At 37.0% G+C, this 13,357-nt stretch overlaps 1 protein-coding gene across 1 annotated transcript in view; it reads right to left on the reverse strand.

Moving 5' to 3' along the window:
- PKHD1 (PKHD1, fibrocystin/polyductin) overlaps positions 1-13,357 on the reverse strand; it is a 435,622-nt gene that overhangs the window by 4,913 nt on the left and 417,352 nt on the right. The window contains exons 63-64 of the mRNA XM_023513135.1: positions 8,896-9,057; positions 5,897-6,019 (exon numbers count right to left, since the gene is read on the reverse strand). Coding sequence (XP_023368903.1) covers positions 5,897-6,019; positions 8,896-9,057 — 285 coding nt within the window. The remainder of the gene's footprint in view (positions 1-5,896; positions 6,020-8,895; positions 9,058-13,357) is intronic.

Here is a 13,357-nt window from a genome sequence, read left to right on the forward strand (position 1 = left end):
TTATTATCCTACATTTCATCATGTTTTATAACTATTTGCCACTGACTTACAAAATATTATTTAGATTGACATTGTATTTGAGTAAGTTACTCAAGTTATTTAAAAATTTTAGCAGTTGATAGTTGAATCTTTCAAGTTATCTTCAAAAAAATTATATTATCTTAAAACATATCTAACATTTTCTCTTAATTTTGTTTTATGTGTACATCTGGCTGCATTTCTTAGGATTCCAAAATATATTTTAGGCATTTATGATAAGAATGAGCATATGTCCAGTCCTTATTTGAATAGGAATTCCACTAATATTTCGTTGTGAAGTGTGATATTGGATCTTGTTTGAAGATTGCATTGGACCTCTTCATGTTATTTAATAGACATGTTCTTATTCCTGACTTTTTAAAAGTTTTCCTATGGAATGAGTGCTATATGCCATTCATGCTTTTAAAGGAGGAGATGGTCAGATATTGTTTCTTGTATAATATAGACCATTTCCCATCATTCTACTTTCTTGGGAACGTGAGACAATTTCTGGTGTTCTGCTGTTTTGTTCTTCCCTGCTTTCAAACAACCGAGGCCGTCCTTCTCCCCCTTCTTCTTGTAATTCTTATAGATTGGTACTTACAAACAGTTAATGGATAATCCTTTTTATTTTTCACAAAACACACCATAAACAGTCAATAGGTATCTAAGGTGGTAGAAATAAGAAATCCTTGAGGTTGATGTTCATAGTCACACAGCGTGACAGGCCTAATAGCCAGACTCTTTCACAATTTCAGTTTTCCACTCCCAACATTGGGTGCAAAAAAGAGTGAACAGTGGCCAAAGATCAGTGCGTGGCTTGGAGAAGGGAGCACTGACGTCTGGAGTCGTGGCTGTCCTGCAGAGACAAAGGTGGTGGCAAAGAAACTGGAAAGGAAGCTAAAGCAGCCAGCAGAAAGCATTGCCTGGAAGTAAGAAGTCACATTTCATTGTTAGGATGCAAAAGATGTGCAGTCACCATCCTGTTGTTAATTTTGTGAACCTGGACAAACTTTCTACATCTTTTTTAGAAGGAGTACAGTGTCTATTTTTTCAGTTATAAGAATCTCTAGAAGGAGGGAATGGAAATGAGGGAGACTCACTTCATTCTTATCATCCTCATTCACTCAGGAGTAGTTATCCTACATCCTCATGGTACAAATGCTGCTGGGATTATAAAAGACACAGAATTTATACCACAGATCTAAAGAAGATGAAGACAAATAACTGTATTACATATAAAAATTGTTAAGGGAACAGGAGGGGAGAGTTATAAAAGTTGAGAAGAGAACTACCCTAGATAAGAGAATTTGAAAAAAAGAGAATAAGTATTTAATCTGAATCAGAATGAATGGGAGACTCTGGATATGTGGATACATTAGATAAGAAAACTTTGATATGGGGAGGTCTATGTTGTATATGGGGATTACTATTCTAGAGAGAAAAGAGATAAAGAGTGGAGGAGTACACATGAAGTGTACTTGGCGGCGCCCATACTCTGTGAGTAGGGTGCTGGCCACATACACCAAGGCTGGCAGGTTCAAACCCAGTCCAGGCCAGCTATAAACAACAATGACAACTGCAACAACAACAACAAAATAGCCGGGCATTATGGTGGATGCCTGTCATCCCAGCTACTTGGGAGGCTGAGGCAAGAGAATTGCTTATGACCAAGAGTTTGAGGTTGCTATGAGCTGTGATGCCACAGCACTCTGCCCAGGGTGACATGGTGACACTGTGTCTCAAAAAAAAAAAAAAGAGAAGCATACTAAATAAGACTGAAATGAAGACACAGTCTGTGAAATGAAGTGTAGAGGGAGAGGGAGGAAAAAACAGACACAAAGAGGTAGAAGGGATAAAACTTGCCAAGCAAGGTACAGGGTGGTAACCAGTCAAAGATAATTTTGAGGTGTCTAGACTGGAAGTCTAGGGGCTATTAACCAGTTTAGGAGGTAAAAAGAAAAAAAAGCAGTTGGGAAAGAGGAATGCAAAATTGAGCTTTAACAGGGCAAAGCAAGCCTATGTTGCTGGCATGTCTATGAACCTGAGTTTGTGCAAACTGGACAACCAAACCCTTAGCAAATGGGATTTGAAACAGCATGCTAAGATTTAGGAGTCAGAGTGGCTAATATATAACTTAGGCAATGATGTTCTCTCTCTTGTAGCATTCTCTCCTGTGCTTAAATTCTTAAATATACATGCCTTTTAGTGATCACATTTACTTGCTTTTTGCCTGGAATTGTTCTCTAATCTTCCAAAAAATAAAGGACAGAGGACAAGTTATCATGTCTTTGTAAGTATACCAAGAGGTCATGATATACTAAATAAATATCAGAAGACAAATAAGTACTTATTTAATAGTTATTGGAAGATAAAATCTAATTGCATTCTTTAAGTCATTGCAGCAGGCTCTTACCTAAATGTTAGAAAGATGACTAATAGCTTCTGCCAGGGTTTCTCATCCTTGGCATTCTTGACACTCTGAGCCTGCTAATCTTTGGTGTGAGGGAGCCCTTGTGTACTGTAAGATGTTTACACCATCCCTGATCTCTACTCCCCCTCTCCAAAGTTGTGGCAATACTCATGTCTCTAGACATTGCAAAATAATGTCTTCTGGAGGTAATGTGATCCACTGTCCCAGATTAAATGGGGCTGGGGGAATTCCTGGGGTGTGAGTCTTTCATTTTCAAAACGGAGACCATTCCAGGAAAACTAGGATGAGATTTGTCACCCCACCTAGAGGACAAAAATCACTCTGCCTTGAGAACCACTGGCCTGTGGGAATAGAAAATCATCTATACAGTGAATTCCAAAGATGGTAAGTGCTAAGATAGAGGCACGCTTTGAATAATCTTTGAACCCAATGAGGAAAACACTCATTTTGAGTGAGGAGGAAGCTACTATAGAAAGTTTTTGGAAAAAATTTTTACTTGACACATAAATATTGTACATATTTACGAGACACAAAGCGATGTTATGCTACATATATACAACATAAATGAACTATACTGAGTAATAAGCATATCCATCACCTCAAATGTCTATCATTTCTTTGTGTTGCAAACATTCTTAAGAAAAATGCATCTCAGGGAGAGCTTAAAATTTAGCAGGGTTTATGTTCAAGAGTTTATTATACATTTGGGGGGTACAAGGAGAGTTTTGTGACATGGACATATTTTATCGTGGTGAAGTCTGGGCTTTCACTTACTCATCGCCTGAGGAATTAGTATACATGGTACCAATAAGTAACTTTATCCCTCACCTTCCTCCCACTCTCCCCTTTTAGAGTCTGCAATGTAGATAAGAATGAAATAATGTCCTTGGAGCAGGTTTAAGCAAGTGAACGCAGAATAATCCAGTCGGCAGAAACTGCAAGTGAATGAGCATGAAGACATTAGATAAGTCCCGGGTGAGCCAGTTAGTGTGATGAACGGGGCACAACCCAAAGTCAGGATGAAAACCCCAAATAAGGTTAGAAATATTGGATAGGGTCAAGTCTTAGAGGGCTTTGAGTCTTGAGTAGTGATTTTAAAACCCCTATAATAATGTAATATGCAAAGAGGAATCTTTCGGTGCTCTTCACTGATATTAATTCCCTTCATCTGTATAACAGCCATACATATGGGCAGCATTATTACTGCAGTCTTACTGATGAGGAAACTAAATGGCACACAGAGATTAGTTTCCTTGCTTGAGGCCACAAAATTGGCCAACTGAGGAGTCAGATTTAAGACCAGTCTGTCTGACTCCTGGATTCCATGCTTTTAATTGCTGTAGTCTCCTGTCTCCCCAACTGACTTAGGAATTCATCTAAAATAGCAGAGTGATGTGAGCAGACATGGATTTTAAGAGATGGCTTAGATGGCTCTGCAAGTCAAAATCCCTGGCAACAGGAAACTAGATGGGATATATACTTTATTCACTTCGTCCCTCATTGCAATTCCCTAACGCCCTTACTGCACCCATGCAATTCATGGTGAAAGCTGGACCATGGTGAATTTGCAATTTAAATCTAGAAGTGATGCTCACCGCCACCAGATCAATAATCTTAAATGCTATGGTAGCGCTTAGTGAGGCTAAAGTGCTGAGAAAAGAGGCAGCCACTTTATCATCAAATGTTGAAAGCTGAAAACACAGAGGGAAAGGACAAATTTAAAGGCCATGGAATTAATGGAATAAGACCAGATGTTGTAAAATCTAGCAATAATTCAGGGTTTCATACCTGATAATAATTTCCAAAAAAAAAAAAAAAAGGCAGGAGAGGTCCCATTGCTTCCCTATGCTTTTAAGATCCAGACAATGCTTAAGAGATAAAGATGCAGATCTGCTATGATTCTCAGAGGGAGATCCAGATATCACATCTGCCTTTTTTTTAACATGGATGTTCTAATAAAATGGTCTCTTTGATACTCCTATCTCTTCGATCTAATCTCTTCCACCGAAGCTCTGTCCCTCGGCTCATTCTTGATAATTTATTAATAAGCCACCACATAAAAAATGTCCCTTAATAAGACACTCAGGCATTGTGGACTGCTTAATGTAGTTAATTGAAGTGGGGCAACTGAGATTCATGGAGATGGCCATATTAGATTAGGGGAGAGATTAGCATCACTCTTGGTCTTCTCGGAAGAATGCAGCAGAATATGAAGTGCTAAAATCAGACAGCAGTCGACAAACACCTCTCCTGAGTCAACATGAAATAATATGGACAGAGTCTGCTGGAAACCAAAATCAAAATGCCCTTAGATGGCATCTGGAAATAGTTCCCACACCCTTCTCTCTGTCTCCATTCATTTCCCCACCACCCTCACCTTTTGGTGCAGGTTCAGGAGCTGGAGTATGACTGGCTAATGTATTGGAAAGAAACATTTTTAAAACATCTTTATTTCCTCCATGGGAAAAAAACACAAACAAGCAAGCAAACTGATACACACATGTGTACCTGCACATATGCACATACACACACACACACAACCCGACACACGGACATGCAAGAGCTCATTTCACTGCTGAAGAGCAGAACAACCTTAACTGCTATTTTCTGGTCAATCAAGCACTCAGAAAAGGAGAACTGATTTTCCTTTTCAAACAGAAAACATGATCAGTGGTTCTTACTTAGACAAAATAGAAATAGTCTTCTCTTTACAGCATATGTTTGAACATGTTTCAGAGCCATGGAAATTATCTGAGTATTTTCCATACATCGTCTCCATACTTGGCCAACCACCTTGTTCTCTGTCTAGTCTTTCTACTTCTGGCATTCCTAGTAGCACAAGGGCAAAGCAGTGGTTCCAGGCAAGTGCTTATCTGTTCTCCTCTTGGCTCCAGTTCTAACGGCAATTTAATAGTATAATAAGTAAAATCATCTGACCTATTCCACCATCTAGGCAAATAACACTTCTTGCTAAAAGCCCAACCAAGCAACAAAACAGAGTTTGATAAAGCTGAGCCATTTTTTGAGGATTCTGTACTCAATCTAATTTGCATAGCGGGTATTTGGCAACTACATTCTTCTTTTTCCTCGTGTTCAAGAATGTTGCCAAACTGGCAGCTTTGCAATAGCTCAGGGAAAGATTACATCCTTATACTCTGGTTTCCCCTTTTTCTCTATGTAATAAACTCAAATGTTAAACTAATAATTCTCCACTAAGAAAAAAATATATAAATGTCAATTCAAATAATTGGCTAATGGCTGAGTCAATCAGCTGGGCTCATATGTTCCTGTGCTGCAGTATAATTGATAGGAGAAAAAATAGCAAAGACTAAAGAAGGAGAGATAAACTATACTGCTTACGAAACTGCCAGCCAGGGGCAGAGGGAGGCCCATTGCACCCCGGGGGCTGTCTCCTGTGGGCACCATCTCACCATCCCCACTCACCTTCTCTCACCACAGGCTCTTCTTTTTCAGTCCTTACTCGGGATCCTCTGCATTTGGACGTGATATGGATATGATCCTTTTGATCATTAGTCTGGGATTCAGAAATCTCTTCAGGTTTTGTTTCTGTGTTAAGGAGAACAAAAGAGGTGTCTTTGTTTTTTTTCAGATAAAAAGAAAAATTTTCATTGGTAAGTGGGGTCTTAAGAGTTCAGGTGTGTCCCTTGTATGCCCTTCCCCCACAATTGTGATATAAATACAGTAGAATACATATAAGATGTTCTGAGTTTAAGAAGTAATGACATGAAATCCCATATGCCTTCCACCAAATTTACAGTATAAAACTATTGTTCTACAGAGCAGCAGCCACATGTGACTACTGAACACTTAAAATGCGACTAGTTCCAGATGAAATGGATTGTAGGTATAACATACGCACCTGATTTTGAAAAATGTAAACTAGCTAATGTTTTTATATTCATTGAATGTCGAAATAATATTTTTGATATATAGCTGTAGAATATTACATATATACCCTGCATTCGTGGCTCATGTTATATTCTTATTGGAAGGAGAAGATTAGTCAGTGACAAGACTTTTACTAATTCTTTTTAAATTTTTTGTTCTAAAATAATTATTGATTCACAGGAAGCTACCAAGAAATAGCACTTTCTCCCAGCCTCTTCTGTTGTGAATAATCTGTGTAAGAATAGCATGTTATCAAAACATTGAAATTGAGATCAGTACAATTCACAGAACTCAAGCAGGTGTGTACTTTTGATTAAAAACTTCTTATCTTCAGCACACCTCTAGTGGACAAGATACTTCATCTCCCATTCATTTACTCAAATATGTAATAATCAAAAATATGTTTACATTCCAGACACTTATATCACAATTTTCTGAAGAAAAATCAATTTTGTTATTGAGCTTTGAGCTGAATTACATGTTTTTTTTCATGGAATATGGTTTTTTTCTTGAAAGAATGATTGAGAGATAAATTGTAGCTATTCAAACTTCATTATCTGGCCAATATTTTTTTTAAATTAATGAGTGACCTTTTAAAAAAGAAACAAGCTATGGTATGTGTTGTCCTTGCCAAAATTCAAGCTTTCATAGGAAACTTAGAAATTTGGAAAACTTGTGTCAACTACCATGAACGTCACATAATTTTGATTCTTAAAGATTTGCATTGATGTTAACTAACTCTATTTCTTGAATTGTAGAATGAAATATGTCAACATTTAAATGATCTATATAATTCAATGAAGCAATATTTTCCAAATGGTAGAAATATATTATTTCAAAATCATGCATCAGTAAAAGCTCCACTCAAAATATAAGACTAGAGGATTTTCATGTAAGTAAGTAAACAATGGACATTGAGATGGACCTATAGGTAAGGCTTTTTGTCAAATCCGGGTGCAATATCAAACCAGAACATCCACAATTATTACCTGAAAATACTATTAAAATACCCTTTGCTTTTCTACTATATATTTGCATGAGGCTAGAGTTTCTTCATATACTTTATTCAAAAAAATACATTTGCCAGGCATGGTGACTTAATCCTAGCACTCTGGGAGGCCTAGGCAGGTAGATTGCTTGAGCTCAGGAGTTCAAGACCAGCCTGCATAAGAAGGAAACCCTATTACTACTAAAAATAGAAAAACCAGCCAGGCATAGTGGTGTAGTAGTCCTGCAGTCCTAGTTACTTCGGAGGCTGAGGCAAGAGGTTTGCTCAAGCCTTAGGCTCAAGCCTAAGAATTTGAAGTTGCTGTGAGCTAGGACTCCATGGCACTCTACCCAGGGCAACAGAGTGAGACTCTGTCTCAAAAACAAAGCAAATAAACAAATAAACAAAAATATATGTAACAGGTTGAATATAGAAGTTGCTAAGAGAACTGTCTGAGTTTTATTAAAATGCCACCCTCTTCACTATATATTTTTGAAAACACGTTTCTAAATAAAAATGCCATATTTACATTAATATATACATTATTGCTATTTTTAAATAAATTAATAAGTACATTGAAAAATTTTGTTTAAACTTCTAACTTGAAGTGGGTCTCTAGGGGAGCATCCCTTCCAGAAAGCCATCACAGTGGGACCCTCCTCCTCCCTCTTCCTCTTCTTTGTTCTGACTCTCTCTTTGCCTCTTGTCATTTTGCCTCTTTTTCCATTCACTCTTGCTTATAAATTTGGCTCTGTAGCACATCCTAGTAACACAAGTGTTTCTTCCGTTCATGTGATGGTCTGACCCAGGGAAGGGGTATGAATGGGTAGAGGAAGGAATTTCCCAATGCTTTATCTGCCTCCCTTTCTCCTGCACAGGAAGGATGGAGTAGAAAGGAAGAAAGAAGCCACATTTACAAAACTTCTTTTCTTTAGTGAATCCATGTCTCCAGACCCAAAGAAAATATTGTATTTTGCGTCTGGGGAAATGTTTAATATACTTAACTTCTATGCTTTAGAGAAAACAACACAAAGTACCCTTTCCCTCCTTTAAAGAGAAGAGGCTATTTTCCCTTGATTCTTCAATTCACCTTTTGGAGGGTTACCTGGCAGTGAAGCAGAGTGTTTCATACAATGGGATTTGGAACCAAACTGTCTGGCTTCCATGTGGTTGTGAGACCTTGAACAAGTGATTCAACTTTTTTGTGTCTTATTCTCCACATCCATAATGAAGGCACAATATTGAGTATTCACTTCATTGGATTGTTGTGTATATTAAATAATTTATCTAGAGTATTTAGAGCCTGGTCCAGAGTGAGTATTCCGTGAATATGAGTTTTTATTAGTACTGCAATTAGAACTTAAGATTCAGCAATCCTTTACTCTACTGCATGAATTGAACAATTTGGTGTCCTGTAGTTTTATATATTGTAGAATGCTTATAAGATTTGGCCTTGGGGAAAGAAAAAGAATCATTAAGATATCACAAATGGTGACAACATTTTTTTTTCAGAAATTTTCATTCCAAAAAAACAAAAATCATGTACTTCTATGGCTCTTGTTTTTCTTAAACCAACAGCACAGCAGACAGCTCAGAGCCAGCCACGAGACCGCGGAGCTCACAGAAACAGCCAGGATAACGGTGGACTTCTCCCTTCTAGTCACAGGCAAGACAGCAAATGGCCTGGATCGAGCTGTAAAATTGGCTCCTGTTTAAAAAATGTTACAGTAACATATTAATAATGTGCTAGTATAATACAAAATATTATGGGAAAGATATGCTTAAGACAGTACATGGCACATAGCAGGTGTTTGACATGTATTTACTGAATTTAATGATCAAATAAAGGAATCGGTAATAAGTCTGAAGAACTGCAAGATTCCAATAACAACACATAACAGGTCTTCCCATTCTGTCCATTAAAGATAGGGTATTCTTCAAGTTCGCTCCTTTAGTTCTTACCAATGCACAATTTCAGCTGCATCAACTCTTAGCTTTCACTAACTAAAACAAAAATGTTCTTGGTTTTAGATGTGCGAAGCTATTCTCCCTGACACATGTATCTACTCAAGATATGCTAAATAACACAAAAAACAAAGGCAACAGGACTGCTGCTATAGCACCAATAATTTCTAATTTCCAGGGGAACTTTGGTATCCAGAAAACTAGAAATAGAGTCATGGCAGATGGAACTACAGTGGCTATGGACGATGGGCTAAAGTGGGGTTGTCTTGTTGAGAGGGCGCATCTAAGGATTCCTCTGGAACCTCTCCATCTTTTATAGATGGACAATTTTAGTTTTTGCTCCATATTATTTATGAAACAAAGCATAAAATAATTTTAAAAAGAAACTTACCTATTCATACAAAGCCCCCCACACAAATGCTGATAGTAGCTCTATTCATAGTTACTAAAACACGGGAACAATGCAAATTGTTCTTCAAGAGAAGAATGAATAAAAGAATACATTAGAATACTACTCAGCCAAAAAAAAAAATGAAAAAGAGAGAGAAGAAACAAACTATTGACAATCTGTAACAACTGGGATGGACGTCAAAGGTATTATGTTGAATAACAGAAGCCTATACCTAAATAGGATCCTGTTTATATGACACATTCCAGAAAAGAAAAAAAAAAACACAAAGATAAAGAACAGATAAATAACTGCCAGGGGTTAAGGGTGAGAAAGGAGAGTATGTAAGGACAGATTTTTGGAGTATTGGAAATGGTCTGCATCCTGATTATTTGGTAGTTACATGAACCTATACATGTATTTAAATCAATAAAACTATCTACAGAAAATCAATTTTATCCTATATTAATTTAAAGATAAAAATTTTTACATCTTGTCTATAATTTAAATGGAGATTAATATATCCATTATCTTAATTGTGTGATTTCATGGGAGTAGATATTCATCACAATTTGTCAAATGGTGTGCTTTAAATACATGCAGTTTGTTTTGTGTCCATTGTAACTCAACACACACAAATAAATGTTTTAAAGCCCCTTACATCTGAACACTAGTGATAGCCAGCGATTTTAAAGTAGCTCATTCAAAGCAAGTGAACTCCAAACTTTTGCTTTCATCTGACTAATTAAGGCAAAAGTAAAATTTTTATTTTCTGCCCTCAAAGAAATACTTTTTTGTTTGTTTTGTTTTTTGCTGAACTTTCCTTGGGTGGAACAATCAACTTGACTGGACGTCACAGTCAGACTTTCAATCTTTTGACTTCTGGCTGACTCTGTCTCTGGGCTACCACAATAAAAATAGTTGAAATGGTTCTTCTCTGTGTACATCTTATACCTGCACCACATTTGACTTGTTATCGATTGATTGTTTTTTATAGGCATCTGATTAAGCTCAATCAAACCCAGAGATGGGGGAGTGGATTTTACTGAGGATTCACAGAAGTAAAGCCAAAATTCCTTATTTTTTTAATTCATCTTCCAGTGATTGCTCAGTGATTGCTTACTTGGTTAAATGTGCCTATTTTTAAGATACTTACAAGCTAGTAAACAAAATCTACATGTTTATAAGACAAATCAGAACTTGACACATGCCACCAAAATAATGCAAATCAATTGCTTTGGAAGGTTATTTTCTATTGATGTAATCAGGGAAAGCATCCCGGAGGAGGGAGTATCTCTGGGGGGTTCAGACCTGAGAAAATAAGTGAATAAAGACAGAAAGGAGAAAAAAAGCAATTGATGTTTAGGAAATTCATGCTTAGAAATACTGGGAATTAATGCAGGAAAGCATTTGAGAAAAATTGTGGTGGACATTAAATGTCAAGCGATAGGGCCTTAACAACATTCTGAAAGCATGAGGTGTCATAGAAAGGAAGACTCTCATCAAAAAAGTTATAGGAGGCACCTGTGATATAGAAGATGAGTCCATCAAAGTATCCAAACACAAACAATGGCAGAGAGGCTAACGTCAGGGAGACCAGATTAGAAAGCTAGAGTGGTAAGCTAAATCCAGGGGTGGAGGCTGCTGGCTTTCAAATATTTCAGCAGCAGAGTTTTTTTTTTAATGCAATCTTAAAATAATCTCAACATACTCACTTATTCATAACAAAATATTTATTTGTGCCTATGATGTCCCAGGCATTTCTATACCCTGAGAATATAATGTGAAACTAAGCAGAATCCTTGTCCCTTGTAGAACGTAGGAGGACTCAGCACAGAGGCAGCAGAAAAACAAGTAAATATAGAGATTCTATAATGCCAGGGAGTGATAAGTGCATGAAGAAAACTAGAGTGGGGGTATAAAACAGAGTAACTGAGGTGGGGTAGGATTGGGGATGATGAGGACCGAGTGATCCAGAAGAAGCCTCTTTGAGCAGATGACATTTGAGAAGAAACCTGAATATGTTGATAATGAGCCCTGTGAATGTCTAGAGTGAGAGTATCCAGGCAAGGAAATAGCGACTTCCAGTAGGATTTCTCTGGTTAAGTCTCTGTGTGTGTGTTAGGGGGTAGGGGTGTCAGGTCATAATATCTGGAAACCTTAATCTCTTCTCAACCCAGCTGGCCCTGAGGGCCTCCCACAGCCCAAAGAAATGGTCAGAAAAGACGCAGCCCCATGGAAATGATGGTGAAAGTGGAAAGGTTGGGGAGGAGTCATTACTACAAACCCACAGAAACCTTATCTTTCCTCAGTGTCTCAGGAAGCTCAGAAGTGATAAATGAGCCAGATTCACTCTTTAAGACTTATGAGGATTCCACACTCACTAGTTCTAGCTACTCAACTTCTCCATTAGTCATTTTTTCTTATGATAGTAATAATAATTTGTTCCTCTCTTTAAGATACTGAGGAGATAAGGAAAAATAGTGGGAAAAAATGCAAATTTTCTGCTTGATTCATGAATGAATGAAAGAACAACACGAATCAATACTGAATAAACCTATTATCTTGGTACCTGTTATAAATAAGGTATTCCATTGATTGGTCTAACTGTGTAAAGAAAGGCTGTCTTCTCAGACATTCCTGAACTTGAAATAGTTGTTATACGTAGAAACCTGAAGTGACTCTCAGGCTGTGCACCACTCAACATCATGCTGTCAATGAAGAGTCATAGAATTATAGGTCTTAAATGTTTAATTGTCCTTTTAATGTCCATCGGTTGTCTTCTAATTTAAGTTTTTGTAAATATCATTCTGAAAGACCCTCACCTGATAGACATGGTATTGAAAATTGTGAAGACTGATTTAAGGATAAACCTTCAAGATGATTATTCAGTGAGTCTCATTATGAGTTAAAAGTAGAAACTAAAATAAAGTAATAGTCTACTAGATGTGAACGCCAAGGTCAGCTTGAAATCACAAGTATTACTGAGAAGCGTTACTGAGAAGTTTCTATCTACAAAACCCAGTTACATTTGGTTTTACAACTCATTTCTTAAAATAACCTCAATAATGTACTGTGTTATTACAAGTTAACCACCAAGAAAATTAAAGAACAATGGTCTTTTAAGTGTCAGACAAATAAGACACAAGACCCACTCCTGCCTGCCGTTCACTTTCAAACATACCTATTCAAAAACTCAAGCATAAGTCAAAATCCCTGTAAATCCCTGATCAGTAACATTGAGCTTATTTTTCCACAAACTGGTATTTACATTAGGACATTTTTATGAGTATTAAAGGATACCTACCCTATAAAATTAATACTTAACACTATATCCTGGCCTCAGAAGTTAGCCATGTGTTAAGAAAAATGATACAAAACTTAAGGAGAAAAAATTATTGCAGATCTTATCAATGTCATACTGGAACTTTTCAAACAGACCCAGCCAAGGTTTACCAATTCCTCTAAAACATACATTTGTTTGGCCTAGTATTTATTACTAATTTGGACCCAGATTTATTAATCTGTAAAAGATTAATAAACTGCAAATGACTTTTATCCAGTAAAGATGCAAATGATATTGGTAGACCATCAAAGGTGATGGTTTTAATGCCCTGTATCCAATTTAGCAAACCCATTTCAGCATTTCTTTCCT

The sequence above is a fragment of the Otolemur garnettii genome, unplaced genomic scaffold, assembly GCF_000181295.1.
Source record: "Otolemur garnettii isolate 467f Iridium unplaced genomic scaffold, OtoGar3 scaffold00035, whole genome shotgun sequence".
NCBI classification, from domain to species: domain Eukaryota; kingdom Metazoa; phylum Chordata; class Mammalia; order Primates; family Galagidae; genus Otolemur; species Otolemur garnettii.